Raw genomic sequence first — 24,023 nt, 5'->3', positions numbered from 1 at the left:
CAACTAACCATCCAGAATGTCTCCTCAGGTGAAAAAAGGTACGAAATCCAGGCGACCTCGTCTACCAAAGCAACCATTACTGCGCGATGATTGGTCGAGATCGAGATCAGTCTACTAGAGCCCCAGCACTTGAGGCCAGCCGGCCAGCCTGCCAGCCTTGGACGTGTGCGGCCTAAACGAACTACGAACCTTTTCCGACTTGGAATGAATGAGAATGAACATGAATCAAAAGGGGGATAGGGACTCCCGTCTGGCTCAGACTTCCCTTCCGACTTCACCGCAGTCGCAGTCTGAACATACAACCAGAAGTATAGGAGGTTGACATGTACAGCAACCAACAGAGCATACTCCGTGCTCGGTATTCCTCTGGGCTGGGAGGCCATCTCAACACAGTCAGTTCCTCAGCAACATTACGCCCGATTTGGAGGCCACTGGGATCTTTTTGTTGACAGCCTGCATGACATTGAGTCAGGAGAGGCTTGAAATTTCGAACCTCTTGTTCTGTTGTAGCGATTTCCGCCTTCACGAATGGTTCAACAGCTGTGCTTCTCAGTCTGAGGATGTGGATCTAGTATCTGGAGCCGTGAAAGGTGTCTACGCCAGTCTGCCTTGCACGGCCCCAGATGTGAGATATGACCTTACGGATACTCCCACTCACTTTATGGAGGATTTGGAAGCCGGTTTTGGAGGCCGGAAAGTTGCAGAGTCCGAAATCTCAAGTTCACTCCTCTGCCCAAGCATCCAAAGCCGCGTGAGGATTGGTCAGGATCGGTACTGTACTAGTAATGCTATGTAGGGATGTAACCAAGCTTGACCTTAGTCCTTAGGCTGGTAGTGCCCCCGGTTACCATGGTCCTATCAACGTTCACTTTATATGGGATTTGGAGGCCATATTATATCCAATGCCAAACCGTCAACCACCTATAGAGTAAGAAATCCAAGTTCCCTCCTCTACTGAAGCATCCAAAGCCGCGTGAGGATTGGTCAAGATTAGGTAGGTAGTAGGTACTGTATGGACTCCGTACTCTATATGCAGCCAAGCTTGACCGGACCTGAGGCTTGTACTGCCCCCTACCCTAAAATGAGGCTACATATCAACGCTCACTTTTTATGAGGCTCTGCGTCCAAAGAGTCGATTTGGAGGCGGGTTGTCGAGTCCCAGCATAGGCGCTTCACTTCAAGGCGTTTGAGACGGGAGTCCGAAATCTCAAGTTCCCTCCTCTGCTCAAGCATCCAAAGCGCGTGAGGATTGGTCAAGATTGCCTAGGTAGGTACTGTATAGACTCCGTACTCTATCTGCAGCTAAGCTTAACCTTGAACCTTAGGCTTGCACTGCCCTTAGGCCCCCTACCCTAATATGATGCTACGTATCAACGCTCACTTTTATGGGGGATTTGGAGGCGGTTTTTAAAGGTGGGGGTGAAGGATCTGCGTCCAAAGAGTCGGAAATCTCAAGTTCCCTCCTCTACTGAAGCAATCATACTTGCGTGATGATTGGTCGAGACCAACCTCCCTCAATACTCCGTACAGCTGATGGGCCATACTGTACAGAGTACAGCGTATACATATATCCGATGACAGCCTTGGACCGGTGCCCAGCCTATGCCGGATTGGGTTTTTTGGTGGATTTGGAGGCGAAGGCTCGGTTGGAATTTCACCAGGTTAGAGTCAAAAATCCAGGCGCCCTCCTCTGCCAGAGCAGCCATAAGTGCGTGATGATTGGTCAAAGCTAGTGGGAATGAGAGCGCCAGCTTGAATGGCCCAGGGTTAGGTTACACACTAGTCCGTACAGCACTGCGGAGTAATATTTGGAGGCGGTTTGCAACGCTCAGCCTCTTTCAGCCTCGTCGCTTTTGAGAGTAAGAAATCCAAGTTCCCTCGTCTACCAGAGCAGCTATGGCGGCGGTATGATTGGTCAAGATATCGGTCTACCAGGTAGGTCTGCCAATATCCGTTACAACTATAGGTGCCTGTATCTACGGAGGAGGGGGAGTAGCAGCAGCAGCGGTAGTAGCAGTAGGAGTAGTAGCAGTAGCAGCAGCAGCAGCAGCAGTAGTAGTAGTAGCAGTAGAAGGAGGAGGAGAAGGAGGAGGAGGAGGAGGAGAGAGGAAATACGTCATCTATGGAGTCCCTAGCACCACTAGAATAAACCTGGGATTTCTAGAAGCTGGGCAATGCTCATTCTTTGGGGATCGGGGGATTTGGAGGCGGTTTATTTTGGTGAAGCACTGGCTGGGAGTTACTTATTAGACTGACACAGTGTCAGAAATCCAAGCTTCTGTGCTAGGCCAGAGCAACAACTGTCGCGTGATGATTGGTTAAGAAATTGTTACAACTTCTAATCTACCAGTCTACCAGTTTACCAGGAAGGTCTGCCAATATCCATTACACGTATAGGTGCCTGCATCTACGGAGTAGTAGGAGTAGCAGTAGTAGTAGCAGCACAGTACGGACTGTCCCAGGACACCAAGCTCGACACCAAGTTCGACCAAGTGGCAGAGCGATTGAATAACGTCATACACAGTACCTGTAGTGCACAACCTAGGGTAGAAGCTGGGGCAATACTTATTTCCTGTGGATCTGGGGATTTGGAGGCAGATTGTCTGGCGCAGTATTGGCTGACACCTCCTTAGTTGCTCCTGAGAATTAGAACAAATTCATTTAGTGTCAGAAATCCAAGCTTCCATCTATGCCAGAGCAACAACTGCCGCGTGATGATTGGTCGAGATTCAAGCAAGATACCTACCTATCTGAGGTACAGTACGGAGAACATATGCGGCGATGCTCCGGCTTCACCGCTAGAATCGGGCCCACCGGCAACCTCATCAGATTTGCCATGCAGTACGTTTCGTCCTCTTTGCGTCTCGTCGTTCGGTGTTTGAGCACATTGAAAATCAAGGCCAAGGCCGGCGCCGGCCTTCTTCCATTGCCACCATCTCGATTGTGCACCAGATTCAACAGCGCTGTCGCAGTGTATTTGGTCACAGAGTCGACGAGGTGGCTTCGATTGATCAGCCGAGCGAGTCGTACATCTTCTTCCGGATAGTTGCAGTTGGCCATGTGTTCTTCCCCATCCTCTCTGAGCGCCAACATCCTCTGCTGCAGTTTACCGTACTGCAGTCCACGGCAAGGGCATGGACCAGTCGTTGAATCAGGCTGCGGTTCTTGGTCGCGTGCGGCAGTAGATGGGGTTGGTTCCCTCATTGACTTCGGTGGGTGTGGTGGACTCGCACGCGGCCCAACTCTAGATATACCTATCCTTGAATCAGCAAAAGCAGATTGCTCTTTCAAAAAAAGACCCAAGTTGTAACCACAGACGTGGGCAGCATCTCAGTTGTGATGACGACTTCATTTGTTTCCGTGATCCGTACAAAGTCGGTCCACTCATAGTCAGTCTTGACGATACTTCGAAAGACTTGATGTAAAAGGCCAAAGAAGAGCCAGGCTTGCAAAAAAGGGGCAAGCCCGTCAATCGATTTGGCTTTCAAAGCCAGGCTTGCAAGAAAGGGGCAAGATCGTCAAGCGATTTGGCTTTCATTTTCAAATCCAGACTTTGCACCGAATTGTCGTGCGGGTCTTTTCTTTGACCATGTCACATCGGAACGGGTAGTCCTCGAAATTGCCGCCGTCAAACATGAACTGGTCGTTGCACACGAAGGAGACCGACACTCCAGGGATATCCGATCCGTCGATCGAGTGAAAGTATTCCATCACCGCGGAGGCGGTGTACTCCAACTTGATGGCCCGTAGACTGTGCAAGAACACCTGGTCTTGATATATCCAGAGTAGGGGGGAGTCTCTGATCGAGGACCTGTGTGCTGTAGTGGTTGTAAGGCTGACAGTGCCAGCACGCCCCCTTACGAATCAGTAGGAGGAAGGTGAACCGGGACCAGTGCTGCGGACAAGGCTGTATTACAGCCTCGCGTATTCACGTGACATGAAGTCAAAGGCGACTTGCTCATGTCTGGGAAGAAAAGTGGACTATTAGAGGTCAAGATTCAGCGTTGAGGAGTATCTCGCTATTTGGTCGCCCACCTGAGACGGGGAGAAAAGACACGTTTATCGCCCTGTCACGATGAAGCTGATGCGAGCCGAGCAGATCAGACACGGGCATAAACCCCCAAACTGCTACTAATGGTCTAGAATGCAATGCCTTTTGATGCTCCTTTCAGAACGATGGCTCCTTCAGACTATTCCTTACCGCCTAACCATCTATACACCACGGAAAAGTCCTTTCCCTTGTGAACCTTTTCTGTCTCATCGTACACTTCTTTCGCTTTCTGGGCCAGCACCAGTTTGGCTCCAGCTTCCTGGGCCGCCGTTATGGCAAGTCGAAGGTCCTTGTTCATAAGACTGACCCCAAACCCTCCTGCGTACTCCCTGCTGGCTGGTGCCGTCTCGACGACCCCTGGGACAGGGTTGTTAATCTCACTGGGCCAGCTCCGGCCGGTGGCCGAATTGATGAGATCGGCCAATGCTTTTCCTTGGATGCCCCATCTTATGCCCAGGTTCATGGCTTCAGCGGCCGCGATGTTGTTGATTGCCAGGGCATAATTATTGGCCAACTTGCCACTCAGACCAGTGCCTTGCGGCCCCATGTGCCACACCTTCTTTCCCATCAAGAGCAATATCTCTCGGATCTTGGGCACGTCTTCCTCTTCTGCCCCAACCATGAAGGTCAGGGTTCCAGCCCTGGCACCAACCACACCGCCCGACATTGGTGCATCGACAAACTTGGCTCCCGCCTTTTCTTTCACTAGTTTTGCAACTTCACGCGAGGTCGACGGGTCTATGGTCGAGCAGTCAACGAACAGACGCGAACTCTGGCCAGGAGCGTTGGGCAGGGACGAGGCGAGAACCTCCTCGAAGACGCCTTTGACATGGCGAGGTTCGGGAAGAGCCGAGATGATGTTGTCCTACGGTCTTCCATTAGTATCATCATATACAACACCACGGAGAAATCGAACGGAATTGAAAGTGAACAATCAGAGGATTGGCTATAAAGATGTAAAATCAGAGAAAGACAACCAAAAAGGATGCCCCAACTTAGATCAGAGATAGAACAAGGTGTTCATCATGCGAAGAATTGTACTGGTCACAGCGACACGCCAATACTTACAGCATTTTCCACGACTTCGCGAGGGGTTTTCGCAAGAATAACTCCAGCTGGGGTTGCTTCTTGCGCGAATTGCTCGAGTGAGGCGGAGTTGACGTCGAAGACAGTCAGGGTATCGCCTTCAGGGATCTTGGCCCGCAGATTCTTGGCCATGGGGTAGCCTGTAGAGTGTGGTGTCAGCGGGAGCCATCTCATCTTGGACGCAGAACGGAGAGGGAGACGTACCCATGGCACCCAACCCGATGAAACCCCATGATGCTTCTCTGCTGGCTGAAGACGAGAATTGCCGGTATGTAGTGAAGAGCTGTGAAGGTGCCCGCCGCAGGGCGGAGGATGCTAAAGCCACAGTCATCTCTGCTGAGCTCGCCTATCAGTAGAACGAGACATGTCGAGCAGGCAGCGAATGCCGCAGGTTAAGGCCATAGAGCGCGCTCGGGTGAAGTGCGGAGAGCTGCCCGAGGCACACGAAGCATCTCGGGCCAAATCTGGGAGCTGGGGAGCTGCGAGTTGGAGGCTGGAGAGCTGTGTGTGTGAGATAACAAATCGCAGTGCAGGCTCTGACCTGCAGCCGAACCCGCCTCGGCCTTGGCGTCCGTCTCCGGCCGGGCAGCCGTAGTTGCAGTCGCCGCTTGAAGCGTGCATCGTCGTGACTATAGGTACATATAGCCACCATAGCTATTGCTACAGTAGTAGTACTCCGTATACGGTTGATAACACTAGCAAACTGACTTGGGTAGTATCACTGGTATATATACCTGTATATAGTAATAGTACCCTAATAGTGGCACTCCTTTGAAATCTCAAACTGGACGGAGACGCCTGTCGCTAGGTGCAAGCACTGCATGGCAACATAGCAATCCTCCCTATCTTTTCATCCCCAAGTACGCACTCTAATCCGCCATAGTTCCAAAGTAAACATACACATACGGAAGGTAGAATCGAATATAACATGCATGAAAAGAAACAGAATAATTAGCCCGCAAGAAAAGCAACAACAATCCCCTTCACCCCCCTTCACCCGCGTCTCGACTTGCCCTTTCCCTGCCCAACCTCATCCGATCCAGAACTGGTCGACTTGGAGAGAATCGGGAAGGCTTCCTCATCCATCATCCGACTTTGTGCTTCTGCGAGGCTCAGTTGTAAAGCAAACTCCAAGTCATCATCCCCCGGGTCCGCCTTTGGATCCTTGCTACTGCCAGCTCTCGCGTTGTGGACAGGCGTGCTGTGCTTCGACCCTTTGGCATATCGGATGGGGATGTCGAAATCCCTCGCTGGCGGTGAAGACGACACGTGCTCACTGTCCAACAAACTCAGACGAATGGCTTCTTCGAGATCAGCATCAACCGTCGTGGTTTCAGTCTCCGTCCGACCTTGTGGCAGCTGGGGCGAAGAGATCGAGATGCTTCCGTCGGTGGCTTTTCTCTTCATCTCGTCCGTGGAGTAGGCTTCTTCGCTGAGCATAGTAGCATACGCTAGCAGCTCCTCCTCACTCGCGCCCTCACCCAGAAGTGTTGTTCCGAACCTTCCGCTCAAGCGTTCGTCTTCTTTGCGCCTTGCGATCTCGTCTCTCTCCATTTCGAACCTCTCATCGCTGATATGACCTTTCAGAAGCCCACGGGCGGTCACGCTGACCTTGTGACTAGCGGGCGTCGAGTTACTGCCTCGGTCTGATCGTCGGCGGAGTTGACCCCTTTTCCGGCTTTTGTATGCATCGGCCGCTGTTGAGCTGTAGGACCAGTAGCGCAGGTAAGCACCCAAGGCGACCATGCCACGCAAAACTGTAGGATCTGGATCCAAGACAATCGCCCCAGCCGCATAGTAGTTGTTGCCCACCCCTTGCGCCGTAGCTTCAGCTTGAGCGATGCGTCGTCTTGCTCGATCAGAGAATCGTGAATTCAGGGTCCTAATCGGCTCATTGGTCGAAGCCAAGGGATCCCAAGCTTGAACGAGGCCTTCGTTGCCTCCGTGAACGACGTACAGCGAAGTCAGCGCAAGTGAAGCAATTTGCGGCGATTTGGTGTAAATGATTCGGACCGGTTGAACCGTGTTGACGACTTCAGGACTCGGTGAGAGGCTGGCACGCATATCCCAGAGCATGACAACCCCTGACATTGTCCCGATGCCCATCAGTCGAGCTCGGTGGCCGGGGATCTCAGACGGCGAGCTTGCCGTAGGAACATGTCCCAAAGGCGATGCCAAGGGAGAAGAGGCAGTCGAGCCACCTGACATCCCCAGAAGAGGATCCTCATCGATCGTCAGCGTTGCAAGTTCAGAATCATCCGAACTCGCGGCCGAGATGCGAATGTTTCTGTGTTCGGCGAAAGAAAACTTCGATGCACGCCAATCTTCTTCGAATTTGGAGTCCACGCTATCGTCCTGGCTCGACGTGCGTGACCGGGGGACGCTTTCCGATGCTGGGGACGACAGTGTGTTCCGTAGTCCACCAAAGATCGAAGGCTGGTTGACAGTTGATTGGATCGTAGGGGAGCCCTCAAGGCCGAACTCGACGGTCATCTTCCTCTTGCATCGAGTGAAACGTCGGACTGACGCCAGGTTTCCCTCATCAAGCCCGCATTCAAGTATAAAGATCGACTCTCCTGCTCCAAGATGATCGTCACCGGCAAAATCGACCAACATCCTGCGCCGCATATCCCATCCTTCACAGAGAGCGTGGAAGTGCTTCGGCTTATAAAGTAGGAATTTTTCAATTTCGATCGTCTCCGCCACGATCTGCTCCTTACTCAACCCGTGTGAGTCGGTCGAAGTACGTGGTGTGTAGCTGCCATCCACTTGCGCAATATCAAAAGGATCAGGCCTTGGTTTTCTTCGCGTGGTTTCCACGAGAGACCACTCCACGCTTCTCCCTGTCTGCCATGCGAGCCGATCGATGCCGTCGGGTGAAAGCTTCCCTGTAAAGTCCGGCCTGGTAGGAGTATCAATAAGGTAATACACTTCGCCAAGCGCGTTGAGGACTGTCGCCCAAATGCGACGAGACTTGAGCCGACGAGCAGAAATTCTCTCGTCCACCGAGATGGCAATGATCGGGACGCCCGGGGATAGCACCCACTTTGCAGTTGGTTCGCCCTTTTCGAAACGACGGTCATGGACGGGGTTGACGCCAAGTGCATAGGCGGCGAGGACACCATTAGAAAATCCTGCAAGAAACCCAAATAGTCCATTGGTGGCTTTGAGGACTGCCTCGGACTTTGCAATCCATACCGAACAGACTGCACAGCCAAGCATGGTCACCTCTGGTATGCCCAGAGAATGATTCGCGGCGGAAGAGATGGAAACAAAGCGGCCGCGCTGCTCGCTCGTAGAAGTGTAGAAAAGACGCCCATCAGGACACGCCTCACCATATAGCTTCCCATATGGTTGGCTGATATCCATCACATTCGGCATACCAGCCACGTTTCCAAGCCCCAAACCGTAGGGTAACTCTCCGGGAAACTGGTCTGCAAAATGCTTGAACCCCTCAAAGTCGGTCAGACCCCAAGATCCAGGCTTTCCAGTGCTAGGGTCACTAACAGAAACCCCTCCCTGTTCCACAGCACCATGAATGAACAACGGTTGTTTCTTGTTCAAGCCAATGCCGAAGGTAGCATGGAGATGGCTGATCGGATAATACAAGCTGGATGCGTAGGTGATTACGGCAGCTGCCGCAGCACTGCTGGCATGACGAGACGCGCCAGATCGAGCGCCGGCTTCGAGAGCAGGCCTCCCTCGCCCAAGGGAGCGCAGTAATCGGGTTCGAAGTATATATTCGCTTCTCCACGAGGATAACGCCGACAGTCGAGTGAAGCTTCTACGCTGTGCTCTTTCAATATCGGACACCAAGTCTCTTGTGGCCTTACGAGACCCATCGTCAAGTGCCTCGGATCCGGGAAAGTATCTGGCGAAGGCGATGCGCCATGCATGAGGCGTTGTGACCAATCGATGGAATCGCTTGCTCACTAGACTCATCGACGATAGAGTCTCTGGTGGAAGATGGGAGAGGATATGCGTCAAAACCTCTGCCCATTGTTAGCATATCGCAAGGGAAGTGCCGTGTCATCATCGCACCATTCGGAAAATCCTCAATTGAGATGGTTTGTGGTTTACCCTTGGCAGAAGGGATAATCTGGAAGAGCATGCCATCGGATCGTTTCTGGAGTTGTGCATGGGCTCGTTCGTATTCATCAATACGACTACCAGGAGATCCTTCTTGCGAAGAATTCTCCCGACCACTCATCCGTCGGACGTTAGCTGACCGTCCACGTCGTGTCCCTCCAGAGCTGGTGGAGACGGCGTCGGTGTCGTCCACCACTGCTGGAGGCACTCTGGGGCTGCTTCCGAGGAGTGAGCCACCAGAGGCCTGCTGTTCAGGGTCTGGAAGTCCATGCTGTGCGGGAGGGTGAGGGAGTTGAGAAGGATCTACTGAAAGCGCGTTTGGAGAGGCTTCAGGAGGCGCAGGTTGCATAAAAGGACGGATGGGAAAGTTGATAAGATGGTCAGGACTGAACCAGAGGATGGATCAGTCGGCAGAGAGGCTGCGCTGGGTGCGGAACTCGAGAGAGAGGCGGATGGATCGCAGGAGGACTTCAAGACTTGGAGGGGAAGAGAGTAAGAGGATGGGTTGTCAGAGAGGTTTGAGATTGCTCTGTCTGCAGTCACCGGCTTTACCAGTTCCTCTTCGCTAATACTGAGTAGAAGTCAGTAGTGGTAGTGCTGGTTTCTATTGGCTGAAGAAGCACTAAGTAGTGCCGCTAAACGCTGCCACTAAAGACTCTCACTAAAGACTCCTACTAAAGACTACGGCACCGAGTCTCCCATGCCCATGGCCTTCACACACACGACTTGGACCAGTCCAGCTGGCCACTGGCTATCCATGAGGAGTTGATTGACTCCCAGCGAGACTTCAGCCTTGTCAGGCGCGGGTATGTTTCGCGTTCACTCATTTACGCGTCTTTAGGCCGTTTTGTTGGCCGCTTCGGGAGCAGGCAGCCACTACGCTAGTTTGGAAGAAAGGGTGCTCATCCAGTGACTTGCCCTTCCCTTCCTTCTCTCCTTCCCGGTCCTCAGTGTCGTTTTTTCAGTTTCCCTGAGCTTCAGTTACCATGGCGGACACCATTTCGATCCTGGTTGCCACAGACAACCATGTGGGAGCCCACGAACGAGATCCGATCCGTGGCGACGACTCCTGGAAGACGTTTCATGAAATCATGTGTCTGGCAAAAGAACGAGACGTCGACATGGTGCTTCTTGCCGGGGATCTGTTTCATGAAAACAAACCGTCGCGGAAGTCCATGTACAATGTCATGCGCTCGTTACGGCTAAACTGCCTGGGAGACAAACCCTGCGAGCTCGAAATGCTCAGCGATGAATCAGAGCACTTTGACGCCACGTTTGATCACGTCAACTACGAAGACCCAAATATCAATGTCGGGATTCCCGTCTTCTCCATCCACGGTAACCATGATGATCCTACCGGAGATGGCCACTATGCCGCGCTGGACCTGCTCGCTGTCTCGGGTCTCATCAACTACTACGGCAGAACTCCCCAAAGTGACAACATTGAGGTCAAGCCGGTCCTGATCCAAAAGGGTAGCACGAAGCTCGCATTGTATGGCCTCTCCAATGTACGGGACGAGAGAATCTATCGCACGTTTCGTAACGGCAAGGTCCAGTTCCACCGACCGAGCACGCAGATGAGTGATTGGTACAACCTAATATGCGTCCACCAGAACCACCACGCCTACACAGAGACATCCTATCTTCCTGAAAACTTCTTACCAGACTTCCTCGACTTGGTGGTTTGGGGCCACGAACACGAGTGTCTCATCGAGCCTCGCGAGAACCCGGAAATGAATTTCCAGGTCATGCAGCCAGGTTCATCAATCGCCACTTCCCTCATTCCCGGTGAAGCGGTTGCAAAGCATGTTGCAATCGTCACAATCACGGGCCGAGAGATGAAATCCGAGCCGATTCGACTAAAGACTGTGCGTCCATTCGTTTACAAAGACCTGGTTCTCAGCACCGACAAGGAGGCCGTGAGGATCGCCAAGCGTAAGGAGGAGCATCGGCCGGAACTCACTAGATACCTGATCAGTATTGTTGAGGGACTGATTGAACAGGCAAAGGCCGAATGGCACGAGGCACAAACGGAAAGACAAGCCGAGGACGAGGAGGAGGATCCAGAAGAATGTCCCCTACCGTTGGTCCGACTTCGCGTCGAGACGACACCTGCCGACGGGGTGGGCAAATTTGACGTAGAGAACCCACAACGGTTTTCCAACCGGTTCATTGACAAAGTTGCCAACACGTCTGATGTTGTCCAATTCCACGTCAAAAAGAGGAATGCAGCAGCTCGCAAAGCTCGAGACGCAGAAGCGGATCGAGAGGTCATGGCCAAATTCCAGGGAATGGAGAACATCAAGGTTGAAAAACTGGTCCGGGAGTTCCTCCAAGCGCAGTCTCTGACGATCCTACCCCAGAACTACTTTGGCGACGCGGTGACTCAGTATGTGGAAAAGGACGATAAACATGCCATGGAGATGTTTGTGAATGAATCCCTGGCCGATCAGATCAAGAACCTGGTCAAGATGCAAGCTGATGCAAACGAAGACGAGGACGACGAGGATCTTGCCGCGCAGATCAACGAGCAACGAGCGAAGATGGAAGAAATGTTTGCTAAAGGCATGCTCAAGGTCTCTACCAACAAAGCCCGCTTCAGGCGGAAACCAGATGATTGGGACAGCGATCTGGGAGGCCACTGGGAAGAACAGCCTGCTGCGCTGCTTCGCTCGTCCGAGGAACCGGAAGACAACGAGGACGAAGAAGAAGAAGACGACGACGACGTGACGCCCGCCCCTCGTAGCACTGCCACCAGCCGAGGAAGAGGCAGAGCTAGAGGTAGAGGTGGCAGAGCAGGCGCAGCTACAGCGTCGACCCGGAAACCCACCACCACATCCAAGAAACCTGCGGCGACCAGCGGCCGAGGGCGCAAGAAAATCGTTCTTGACGAAGACGAAGACGAAGACATTCTCATGCTCGACGACGACGAGGAGGCAGAAGAAGACAACTCACAAGCTCTCTTCTTCCCCGACAAGCGCAAAACCGCCACGAGCACAAACACTCGAGGCCGCACCACGACACCCGCGTCATCAAGTGCCAGGGCAAGGAAGGCCGTCTCGCCAGCGACGAAGAAGCCTCCTGCTCGTACCGCGGCGACGAGGACGAAACAGGCGACCTTGAACTTCACCAACTCGCAGAACAGCATCCTGGGGAATGGACGAGGCACGGGAAGGAGTCAAAGCTACGACATTGAGGACGAGGACGACGACGAGGACGACGACGCCTTTGAAGTGGCTCCTGCCGCGAGGAAGAGACGGTAAACGGTAAACGTGGTGCTCTGCAATCAAAAAGACTCTCTGGGCCAGCAGTGGTAGATAGAGCTCTGATGGCTTCTCGAATGTAGACGGCTAGCGTCCTCGGCAGGCGTCCTCGGCATGGGAAGGACCACTTGAGTGTGTTGACGGAGCCGTCCCTTGCGAGACAGGGAAAACAAGCAAAAGTAATCTTGATTTCAGCGGTCACGAATCCACGGTCAGTCTGACTGGGAAAGGACAGCATCATTCGGCGAAATCCGGACTGCATGGGGGGCGCAATGTTAAGATGCAGAACAAAGATGCAAATGGCACAATACTGTATGTATCTTCACAAATGAAGGGATAGGTCCTGGTCCGCCTTTCCATCCGTCTCAACAGAGATCGTTTCCCTACTAGTTGTTGGACGAACACCACCGTCTGAGATACTTGTGAACGCTGTTTCCAGTAGCCAGCGGACTATATTCCAGTCCTTGTCCCATTGATAGCGCAGCAACGAGCACACACCAGTGGTAATATAAGTGATGGCAAGGTTCTTGCTGCGGCCTTCACTCTTTCTTCGCTTCCGCCTTTTCCGAGGCTTTGGCTTTGGCTTTGGCATTTGCATTTGCATTTGCACTTCCACCACTTCCACCACCACCACCGCCACCAGCAGTAGCAGCAGTGGTTGTCGAGTCCGAAGTTGAGGTTGGACCACCGCCACCGCCACCGCCCCCGCCACGTCTCCCGCCGCCTTTTCCGCCGCGTTGCCCTTGTCCCTGTTTCGATCCCGTCCCCGATCCCGACCCCGAGCCTCGGGCATTGCTGCCTCGTCCGCCCCGTCCTCCACCTGCACCTGCACCACCTCCTCCTCGAGTAGTTCCTCGCGTCGCCGTCGGCGGTGTGCTTCCTGCCGTCGTCGCTGGCGTTGTTGATGTTTGCGTCGACGGTGGGTTGGGAGCGGTGGCTGTCGATGCTGTAGCGACTTTTGGCGAACTCGTTTTGGCCGGTGCCTGTGCCTGTGCCTGAGCCTGTGCCTGTGTTTGAGCGGCCGTACCGGCTGCAGCCTTGGTGGTCCCGGAGGACCCTTGGTTCTGTGCTCCCTGGCCTCCTCGCTTTCCATGTTGGGGTTTGTTCTCCAATACGACGACCTGACCGTCGGCCACTTTGACGGGGCTGGCAGCCATTGCTTTTTTGAGGGCATCCGCTTCGCTGAAATCAATGTAGCCCAGACCTTTCTTCTTGTCGATTTCGCATCGAGTGATGGTCCCGAATTGCTGGAAAACGCTTCGCAAGACGTCTTCAGTGATCCCCTGCGAGGGGTTGGCGTGTTTGAGGAATGCAGATTTGGCTCCTGACGATGGTTGGGGGCCGGTCTTGGAAGACCGTTGAGATGCTGTCGTCGAAGCTTTGCCTGATGCAGATGCAGTGCTGGCAGGGCGGGATGCCCGTGGACCAGTGGGCGGAGCTGTCGTGGTTGGAGTAGAAGGTGTTGAGGTCGCCTGTTTCTGCTGCGCTGCAGGAGTATCCGCGCTCTTGGATGATGGAGCACTAGTAGCCGCTGCTTTCGTGGACGACCCGGTCGCAGTCTCTGCAGTATTACTAGGAGTCGAACTCGACGCTTTAGAGGTTCGCTGAGATTTGCTTTCTTTGGCTACCAAGCCCAAATCACGCTGGAGCATACGAGCAGCAGCACTTGCATTGCCTCGCTCCCGTTCTTTTCTAGCTGGTGCCGGTGCCGGTTGAGACGTCGGCTCCTTTGTCGATGGTTTGGCCTCGGCTTTCGCTGGGTTCTGTTTCCCAGGCATTGCAGCCACGGACTTGCTGATGGCCTTGACCGCATCTTGGGTGGCTTTGGCTACTCGCTCTTTCTCTTTGTCCTTGTCCTTCTCCGCAACCGAGGAATTCTTACCCTTGACGACAACAGTGGGACGAGTCTCCGATTTCGAGGTCTTTGCTTCTTTACTTTCGCGGGCCTTCGCGGCTTTGGCCTGGGAAGATTCCTTGGCCTTGTTGGCCTTCTTCTCCTTGATATACTGGACCAACGGCGTCGTAGAGACCTTTTCGGATTTGCCTTCGCCGGAGTCCACTCCATTCGAAGCAGCCTTCGTGATGGGCTCGGTCAGGCTCTGCAAGAAATCGATGAATTCTTGGTCTTGGTCAATCGTGCCCTGTCTCCCATCATGGCGGGTTCGGCCACTTGGTGTTTTATTGTATGGCGCAAACTCTAGAGAGGGAGGTCCCAATAGACATGGGTCCTTGCTGGTATTTTTGGCATCCTGAAACGACGCATCCTTGATGGCAGTGGCGAGGACATCCAGTAATGACTGTTCCTTGACTTTGACATACGCCCTCGATGGCCGAGACGGTTTGGCGACACTATGGCTGGTCAGTTAGGATACAACTACCGGGCTAGAGCCCCTCACTCTTTGGAAATCTTTCCGTTTTTGAAAGCTGCCCACTCCGTCTTCCCAGCCCCGACCTTCCACTCGTCACCTAGCGCCGCCCAGAACTCAGCTTCGGTCAGTCCAGGTGGCAGTCTTCGGATGACGAGTCTCAGCCTCGGGGTAGGAGCCCTTGGTGTAGAGCCGGACCCGGACTGTGGAGCTGCATTCTTTCTGGTGGCCGCGTTCACGGTCAGGACACCTCCAGAGCGCCCTTTGGTCGGGTTTGCCATGGTTGGACGGGGTTTGATTGTGCTTGTAGACGACACAGCCAACAATGACAGGGTCGCGGGTAGTTATGCAAGTCTGCAAGTCTCAATAGAACCTCAGTTCAGCATCACCACAATGGCGAGCATGTGAAAACGTGTGAATCCAGAGCGACACAGGCGAGGTGGACGACATGTGTTGGCAAGTCCCCTCCCATAAATATCGCCCATTCCATTCCTTTTCCTCCTCTCGGATTATTATTTTTCCGGTTCCGGCACTCACGCCAGTCACGTGCAGGATGTCTGCCTCTGCCACCACAAAGCCCTCCTCGCCCTCGTCCTCGTCGTCTTCGCCTGCTGTTGACAACAGCGAGCCCGCCGCCTCTACCTCCTCAGCCCGCCCCTCTGCCACCGCCGCCGACTCTGCCTTGAAGAGGGAGGCCGACAGCGAGCAATTCCCTGTTTTCGAGGAGGAGAGTCCCGAGAACACGCCCTTCTCACCTCCTCCCCCCCGGCGCCGGTCACGCAACGTGACCGAGCACGATCTGCGCGCCTTCCGTGGCCTCCCCAAGCGGAAGGTGTTTGACTACGTCGATCTCGTCCGGGCGCTGCGTTTCCCACCTGCACCAGGCAAAGTGCCAAAAGCCCCAGTCTGCCAACTGGGAAAGGAAGCGACCTACACACGAGCCAATCCCACCCAGGTCAATTCCCTCGAACCTGCACCATGGGCGCAGTGAAAGTGCCAGTTCCAGGCCCAGCACGGCTCAAGAGATCGGCTGGTCCCGACGAGTGGCTTGAAGCAGCAAAGAACTGCAAATACCTTTCAGAATACCACATGAAACAACTCTGCGAAATCGTCAAAGAGTACATGATGGAAGGTCAGTTAGAGTGCGCATCATCTGGCGATCTATTACTGACCAGATGCAGAGTCGAACATCCAACCCGTTTCCACCCCAGTCACGATTTGTGGCGATATCCATGGACAATTCTACGACCTACTCGAGTTATTCAGAGTCGCCGGAGGCATGCCGAACGAGTCGGCTCCAGAAACACCCACCACACCCGCAAATATCATCACCGCCGCAAACATCGAACCTCCTTCCACGATCACGAATCCCAAACTGAAAAAGAAGCTAAAACTTGGAGGTGCAGAACACCCCGATTCACCAAGCGAGAAGAGCAGTGAGGTCAGTGACGCCGAAGACATCACCTCATCACAACAATCAGAACTCGAGGACGAGAGGTCGGAGTCCGGCAACGTCATCTCACGCCGACAAAATGCGAATTTCATCTTCCTAGGAGATTACGTCGATCGCGGATACTTCTCACTCGAAACTCTCACACTGCTCCTTTGCTTGAAGGCGAAATACCCGGAACGAATCACACTAGTAAGAGGGAACCATGAATCCCGCCAGATCACCCAAGTCTACGGCTTCTACGAGGAATGCGTTCAGAAATACGGAAACACTTCGGTGTGGAAGGCATGTTGCCAGGTCTTTGATTTTATGACGCTCGGAGCCATAGTTGACGGCAAGATATTATGTGTCCATGGCGGTCTATCTCCGGAGATTCGAACGTTAGACCAAGTCAGAGTTGTGGCTCGAGCACAAGAAATCCCTCATGAAGGAGCGTTCTGCGATCTGGTGTGGTCCGATCCAGAAGACGTGGAGACGTGGGCCGTGTCTCCCCGCGGCGCCGGCTGGTTGTTCGGAGATCGAGTTAGCCAGGAATTCTGTCACGTCAACGGACTCAACCTCATTGCACGGGCACATCAACTGGTCAATGAAGGTTACAAATATCACTTCAAGAGCCAGGATGTGGTGACGGTGTGGAGCGCACCAAATTACTGCTACAGATGCGGAAACCTGGCATCGGTATGTCACGTCGATGAAGATTTGAACCCGAGTTTCAAACTATTCAGTGCGGTGAAGGATGAGCTACGACATGTTCCGCCATCGAGGGGTGGTCGAAACGAATACTTCCTCTAGGATGATGGAAAAGACCTCACGACTTGGGCTGAGGAAAGAACGGATTATGCTTGACAATTCGACGGATGATGACAGGGAATTGCTGGCGTGGGCTTCGTTTGAGATGAGAGGACAACGGCTGGGCTTGAGACGATTCGAGCTTTCTTCATGCAGATTCGACCATTTGCAGCATTGGGCGGCGTGGTGATAGCCAGGCTGGTGGCTGAGATATCATGTACAATACCTACACAGGCAGAGCTAGGGATATAGCTAGCCCTACTTCATACAACGGTCCGTGAAGACGAACATGCTGCGAATAGCGCAGAGCGACTGAGACCTTTCTTCCAAGACTGACTGGCCACGAACAGCCTTGCCTCCTGAGCCCTAAGCCCCCGGCCATGGATCTCTGCAAGGGGTGGAGATGATCTTCTCCATTTTTCGGGGAGGCTTGGACTTCTCCGGGCAGATGGTCCAAGTCCTGTAACTGCTGTAGCAGCTCTTCCCATATATCAACATGGCTAACCTCCCACAGTTTCCAGCACGGCTGGTCAAGATGCAGAGGAGATGCGGAGGTCCCTCGCTCGACTGGCCCAGGGCCTCAAAACAGGCCAGGTGAATACATGTCCGAATCTCGTTCAGATCCGCAATGGCACCTTTTACAAAGAACATCCCTCAGCCAACGGCGACCACTCCCACTCTCACTCCTCCGCATCTCCATCCAACCCGCCTCTATTCCCGAACTTGACCTTTGAACTACCTGCCACAGTCCAGCATGAAGACCAGCCTGTTCAGAGACGGGACCAGCACTGGGCAGTCGTTAGTGCTACAGACGGCACCACATTCCTCGAGATCCTACGCGGCTCATATCTCTGTTTCCCGCCCAGCGCCAGATCGTTCCCCTACCTCGCCTCGGAAGAGATCGAGCGCAAAGACCATAGACTCCGCGTCCCGTCGCGGGCTATTCAGTATGTCGGATTCAACAGTGGAAAGGGCCAAGTGTCGAGTGGGATAAGAGGTGCATATCTCAGTGCTCGCTACGAAAGCCGCAGGGAAGAGACCGACTGGTCAGTATTGCAGTATCTGAGAGGTGAGACGGAATTGAACCCTACAAAGGACCCGGCGGAGAAACATGTCGACGAGCCGCTTCTGCACAAAGTGATCTCCGACCTGCGGCTGCAGAAGTTGATCGACATGCCAGTCAGCAACCTCAGCAACGGCCAGACGAGGAGGGCCAGGATTGCCAAAGCATTGCTAGGCAAGCCTGAGCTCCTTTTGCTCGATGAGCCGTTCATGGGTCTGGACCCCCCTACGCTGGTCACGCTGTCACCCATGCTGCGCGAGCTTGCCTACAGATCATCGCCTCTTCTCGTGCTCGGGCTGCGTCCTCAAGACCCAATTCCGGATTGGATCACGCATCTTGTCATCCTCGGACAGAACCATTCGGTGGCGTTGATGGGTGAGAAGAACCAAGTGCTCTTCAGTTTGTGCCGGTGGCTGGACCTGGCGCCGGCGAGGACGCACGTGGATCGCGGTGATGGTGATCCGGCACGCAGACTTGACCGCGAGATGGCCAGGCTCATGACTGCAAAGTACGGGCCTCCGCCATCTGGCGTGGGCGATGTGTTGAATGAGCGAGGCATGTCAAAGCATCCAGTCTTCGAGCACATCCACGACCCCAGCTTCGGGCAGTACCTTCTAGAGGACGGAACCATCGACCCTTCCAAGCTCTCCCCGGAGGCGGCGAAGCGATGGGAATCTGCGCAATCCAGCAGAAAGAGCTCCAGTGCAAGTCTCGACGATCTCTTAGTTCTGACTACCACGCTACCCGCCCATTTTGCCGGTACGCAGGAACCAAGAACGCTGGCCGCAGGTGATGGACATTCTTCGTCTTCTCCGACCCAGGACCACCTGGCAGCTGGCGACACTGAGCGGCCTTTAGGCGAGCCACTGATCGAGCTGCACTCGGTGGTGGTCAAATACGGCGACAAGACGGTCCTAGGCCATCCTCCCGCTCAACCCGGCTTTTCCGAGCCTGGGCTAAACCTCGCGATCCGGCAAGGCACGCGGCTCGCCCTCCTGGGGCCTAACGGCTCGGGCAAAACCACCCTGCTCTCTCTGCTGACATCTGACCATCCCCAGTCGTACAGCCTGCCGATCAAATTCTTCGGTCGCACGCGGCTCCCCAGCCCGGGCCAGCCAGGCCTGTCTTTATGGGAGATTCAATCACGTATCGGTCATTCGTCGCCTGAGATCCACGCCTTCTTCCCCAAGCACTTCCCCGTTCGTCGTGTGCTGGAGAGCGCCTGGGCCGAGACCTACGCCGGCACGCCGCAGATGACAGCCGAGCGCACAGCCTTGGTCGACCGATTCTTGAGCTGGTGGGAGCCCGAGCTGAGACAGGACATTCCTGATGCTGGCGACAGTAGTAGTGGTGGTGGTGGCGACTCGTCGGGGCTCGAATGGGCCAAGGACCGAGAAACCCACGCGTTCGGCAAGCTCCCTTTCGGAGCCCAGCGGCTCTTGCTACTGCTCCGCGCCCTCATCAAGCAGCCCGACATTGTCATCCTCGACGAAGCCTTCTCCGGCCTGTCGGCCGACACCAGGGACAAGGCCATGGCCTGGCTCGAGCGCGGGGAGTCGAAGTCGGAGTCGTCACGCGAACCTACATCAATGTCCATGTCCATGTCGGGCCAGGGCCCCTTGTTCCCCGGCCTGCAAGACACCCAGGCCCTGGTCGTCGTGTCGCACGTCAAAGAGGAGATCCCCGACGTCGTTGACGAGTGGCTCCGCCTTCCGGGCGAAGAGGAGGTCAGCGAGCACCGCCGCGGCGTCGAATATGGCCGCTCGGCCAGGGGAGATATTCGTACTGGCCAAGGCTGGATGAAGGTCTGGGGCTTCTAGGGGCGACTGTCCGCCGTCTATTCTATCACACACAGCGGTCGTCTGCCTGGTGCCTGGTCTTGTCTGGTCCAGTCTCACTTCCTGTCGCAATTGGCCATGCGCCCCATGTGAAACCCTCTACAAATTCCAGAAGCAGAAGCAGATGCAGGAATTTGCTCTCTGATGTACAAGTGTGTAGATAGCTGGTCCTCGCCAGGCCTGCTAATTGATTCATCATTCAAACGAGATATCAAAGTCTCGACGGTGGCGTCGTCCTCGATAAAATGTATATATGAATATATGGTAGCTCATACTCCTCTACCCCCGTCCCCATTCATTGCCTACGTTCCCTTCCGGGGAGCCTATGTCCAAGGATGCTGATCCAACTCTCATTCTTCCACAACCGATTGGTCGCGAATGCTACTCGACCGACCCGGGATCAGATGAAACGGGATGCTAAACGCAGAGGCGCTGCTCGCATGGCTTCGTTGGCTCGACTGCCGTCGAACCTCCACACTGCCACTGCCCGGCCGCGAATGAAGTGACGCAGGGGCATGTAGCTGTTGTTCTCCATCTTGGGGTGGTCCGGTAGTATGATTGGCCGCTCTGGCTGACTGTCTCGGCGATGAGACAGGTACTGGGAAGCTTGAAAGAGAAATTTCGCCTGGACTCGGTGGAGGCTGTTGCTGTTGCTTACTGATATAACCATCTAGGTGAAAGAGATGCGGAGGCGGTAGTGACAGTGACATTGGTTGCTTCAGATCAATCTGATCGGTGAGGACCGGCGGGCCAGGTCCACCAAGGTCCGCGGCCACATCAACCCTCTGTTTTCCTTTCTGATTTCGACGCCCGTCGTCACGTTGAGCCGTAACAAAAGAGGGCTTAACCCTCGAAACGGCTTCAGGGCCGTTGGTGGGTGGGAGTGTGGTGAGCCCATGAGACGACGTCTCCGATCCACCACCGTCGACAGACTTCTCAGCCTCAACCTTGATTTCGGGGAAGTCGTTCTTGATCTGCGTGAAGATGGACGCTGGCGCTACAGGATCATGGTCGCTGAAGGACGACGTGCGCCTCGAGACTCCAGGGCTTGAAGACGACCGTACTAACGGTGCGGGAATAGGCTGGAGAAAGTTCTCGTTCAAACTTTCCTGAAGTCGGATCAAAGCGGCACGAGCCTCTGCTTGCTTCCGCGCAAGGCCTGCCTCGTCAATTGTAGACTCGTATATGGGCGGCTTCGCCGAAAACTGGCCTCCTGCATAGGGTCTGTCAAGGTTCGCAGCAGGGCTATGAGATCGTCTCTCATCTCCAAGCCGGCCAGACCTTTGGGGCCGTCTATTACCCTCAGGCTCTGCGTCTTCAGGGACGCTAGAAAGGGTGGACTTGGGTGCAATGTCTGCGAAGTCCCTCGCAATCACTCCAGGCGCCCGATTTGCACCCACAGCGTCGACTGGTTGCAAACTCTCGGAAGCCAGGTGAATGTAGGGTTGGACTGAGGGCATTCCCCCAGGATCTCGGGAATAGGATGAGGATGCTTGCGTTGCTTGTGACCTGTCTTGCTCTGGAAAGGCGTTTTGCTTTTTCTGGGACGTGACCGCACTCCCATTGGCAATCATTCTAGGCTTCAACCCAGACTCTTGCTCAACTTGAACACGGGCTGCTTTTGCTTGCTTCCGTACCAAATTTTCATCTTTGGTAGGCGCTTTCTGGATAGATGGCTGGTAAGCCGATGTCTCTTCCTCCGCCCTACTCTGCTGATTAGGAGTCGCCTCCTGCGGGTGAGAATGCCCTCCCGTAGCAAGGCCATTACTCAGTGTAGTCGGAGTTCCAAGAATGACACTCGCTCGAGGGGACGAGGAGACAATGGTGTTGATCCCCGAAAAGGCGCTCGTAGACCGGGGACCTCTTGGATGAGTGTCTGACGCCCACGGCTCTATAGTAGAGTCTTGATCTTGTTGGGCTGACGCAACCTCAAAAGTACGGGCGTGGACATTTTCAGAAAAGCCCGGTGTTGGCTTCGTCCGGGGAGAGTTTGAAACGGTGGCTCTATCCTCTGCTGTGGGTCCAATGATAGCAGATCCACGAATTCTGCGCAGTGTGTCGAGTTTCGCGTCTTCAACGACAGGCGACGAGCTATAGTTTGACTCAGGAGCTCCTTCGGAAAAGACTTCGGAGTCATCCCCAGTCAAGTCCAGGATGGTGCGATTAGGAAGTTTGATCGCGCGCTTGACTGAAGGCGTATTACTATGACTGGAAGGTGAGCCTAGAGGACCTCCAGGGCCCTGAGAACCATTTGCGCCTCTTGTGTACCTTGCGTCCTTAAGCTGTGAAGGCTGGGGGCGGTCGGTTATTCTAGCTTGAGTTAGTTCAGCCGCTGTAAGCTGATAGCTGCGAAGAGTTTGTACTGGCACGGGTTCATGATCCGAAGGGTTGCCTGTATGATTCGGGGAATATTCAGGAGATCTATCTGCCGTCCCGTCTAGGCGAGGACGGGTTGCTAACGACAGGTGGCTTGGGTGTCTATTTGTCGATGCAACTCCGTTGAGTTGGGACAGTGAAGCTGGTAATTCGTGCCGTTGTGGCTGAAACTCTAACGATCGGTCACTCTGTTGGCGAAAATGTGAACCAATAGAGCTTTCCACGTTCTGCTCCCTTGACACCGGGCGATGTTCGGGCCCTCGAGGTATCTGAGGATGGTTGCTTGTTCTGCTGGACATATTCCCAACCCACCCGCTGGAGCGTGGTCTGTCAATTCCATCTTGCGAGAGCAAAAGTGAGACCTTGATACTGGTATCTGAGGGAGGGGATGGGTATGCGTTCCTGATGGCAACTTCTTCTTGAAACTTGGAGGAGGAGATATAGCCGTTTTGTGAGCCTTCAAGTGCAACACGAGTCAGATCCAAATTGCGTTCGGCGACATCCTCGTTGTATCTAGATGGAGAATGGACGCCCTTCGCATTGTAGAGTGAGAATATGTCGATATACCGAGGGGCCTTGGTACCGAGCCCGTTCTGGCGGTGCATCTCTGCCGACGCTTGGTAGTCTTGTTCTGATCTGGCAATGGCATCTGCGGCGCGAGTGATAGCACTCATTAGACTGTCGCTGCCAGACGTACCAGGCCGTGACAGGGACGTCGGAGGCCTTACGATCCCAGCCAGCATAGGCTGCATTTTGGTACCGGGGCCTGATATCGGAGGACTGGTTGCCGTCGAGGTTGGGCTCGCATGACTGAACACATGGTCTATCGAATAATCGTGCACATGGGTTGCTCGAGGGGTATCGGTTATGGAACGGCCAGTTTGATCGGTGCTCTGACTCTTCCGCAGACTGCCCACGCCAGAATCTCGCATGCCATCGTGACGCTTGCGTTTTCGGCGACTCCATAACTTCTTCAGACCGGTGTCCATAGCGTTATAGGACTGACATCCCCGGACTTTTGGAGGAAAGTGTGTATCCAACTCATAAGCACTTCATGACAGTGGTCAGAAGATTTTCCAGCCAGCCTGTCGAAGGAACCGACAAGGGACAGATTGTAGGGACAGCTAACACCAAGACGGTAGTTCCATCGAGGCAAGTGATAGCCTCAGGGTTTGGGGAGATGTCGCGTAGGAGGAAATTTCGAGTCGGATCGAGGGCCTCGATGTTTAACTACGCCGTCCGAAGAGAGGGCGCCGCGGTGGACAAGATTGTATATCACCGCGAGTCTGGCAAGTAGCCACGAACAGGAAATGTTGGCATCGTATCGGCACAAAGGCAGGAAAGGCACACGAGGCAGAAGAACAGGCCAGAGGAGGAGGCTGGAAAGACAATGAGAAGTTGACAGCTTTTGCCCACAAATGGGACCAGGGCAGCGCGGCGTGTGGAGGTGGGAGAGGAGGATGGAATGGATCATGGCGGTTGTCAAAAAGATGAGCCATGCCGCCACTGGCATACAGCAATGCTTCTACGGTGTACGCGAGCGCCCGCCCACTAACCTATCTCTTGTCGACGGTGAGATATCCTCCGTGCTAGACAGGGAACTCACAGGGACTCCGTAGGTGGCAGGCGCCGGGACCAGAAGCAGTCAAGTC

At 54.3% G+C, this 24,023-nt stretch overlaps 7 protein-coding genes across 7 annotated transcripts; 3 read left to right on the top strand and 4 right to left on the bottom strand.

Annotated features, from left to right (window-relative positions):
- Positions 1-4,190: 4,190 nt before the first annotated feature.
- On the bottom strand, positions 4,191-5,468 carry A1O3_05353 (3-hydroxyisobutyrate dehydrogenase; the record flags this gene model as incomplete). Its single annotated transcript, XM_007735478.1, has 3 exons — positions 4,191-4,916; positions 5,120-5,277; positions 5,342-5,468. The coding sequence occupies 3 exons, from the start codon at positions 5,466-5,468 to the stop codon at positions 4,191-4,193; spliced, it is 1,011 nt and encodes a 336-aa protein (XP_007733668.1).
- Positions 5,469-6,130: 662 nt separating this feature from the next.
- A1O3_05352 (uncharacterized protein) lies at positions 6,131-9,496 on the bottom strand (the record flags this gene model as incomplete). The annotated part of the gene is made up of 3 exons (XM_007735477.1): positions 6,131-9,129; positions 9,179-9,319; positions 9,367-9,496. The coding sequence occupies 3 exons, from the start codon at positions 9,494-9,496 to the stop codon at positions 6,131-6,133; spliced, it is 3,270 nt and encodes a 1,089-aa protein (XP_007733667.1).
- Positions 9,497-10,212: 716 nt separating this feature from the next.
- Positions 10,213-12,489, top strand: A1O3_05351 (double-strand break repair protein MRE11; the record flags this gene model as incomplete). The annotated part of the gene is made up of 1 exon (XM_007735476.1): positions 10,213-12,489. The coding sequence occupies one exon, from the start codon at positions 10,213-10,215 to the stop codon at positions 12,487-12,489; it is 2,277 nt and encodes a 758-aa protein (XP_007733666.1).
- Positions 12,490-13,028: 539 nt separating this feature from the next.
- On the bottom strand, positions 13,029-15,136 carry A1O3_05350 (uncharacterized protein; the record flags this gene model as incomplete). The annotated part of the gene is made up of 2 exons (XM_007735475.1): positions 13,029-14,838; positions 14,886-15,136. The coding sequence occupies 2 exons, from the start codon at positions 15,134-15,136 to the stop codon at positions 13,029-13,031; spliced, it is 2,061 nt and encodes a 686-aa protein (XP_007733665.1).
- A 697-nt stretch (positions 15,137-15,833) lies between these two features.
- A1O3_05349 (protein phosphatase) lies at positions 15,834-17,097 on the top strand (the record flags this gene model as incomplete). The annotated part of the gene is made up of 2 exons (XM_007735474.1): positions 15,834-15,987; positions 16,037-17,097. 2 exons carry the CDS (start codon positions 15,834-15,836, stop codon positions 17,095-17,097), a joined length of 1,215 nt encoding a protein of 404 aa, XP_007733664.1.
- A 543-nt stretch (positions 17,098-17,640) lies between these two features.
- Positions 17,641-19,977, top strand: A1O3_05348 (uncharacterized protein; the record flags this gene model as incomplete). Its single annotated transcript, XM_007735473.1, has 1 exon — positions 17,641-19,977. One exon carries the CDS (start codon positions 17,641-17,643, stop codon positions 19,975-19,977), a length of 2,337 nt encoding a protein of 778 aa, XP_007733663.1.
- Positions 19,978-20,345: 368 nt separating this feature from the next.
- On the bottom strand, positions 20,346-23,360 carry A1O3_05347 (uncharacterized protein; the record flags this gene model as incomplete). The annotated part of the gene is made up of 1 exon (XM_007735472.1): positions 20,346-23,360. The coding sequence occupies one exon, from the start codon at positions 23,358-23,360 to the stop codon at positions 20,346-20,348; it is 3,015 nt and encodes a 1,004-aa protein (XP_007733662.1).
- Positions 23,361-24,023: the final 663 nt, after the last annotated feature.

Source organism: Capronia epimyces (assembly GCF_000585565.1).
Source record: "Capronia epimyces CBS 606.96 chromosome Unknown aczIQ-supercont1.4, whole genome shotgun sequence".
Taxonomy (NCBI): domain Eukaryota; kingdom Fungi; phylum Ascomycota; class Eurotiomycetes; order Chaetothyriales; family Herpotrichiellaceae; genus Capronia; species Capronia epimyces.
Note: the sequence above shows the minus strand (reverse complement) of the source record. Positions and strands in the feature narration are given on the sequence as shown.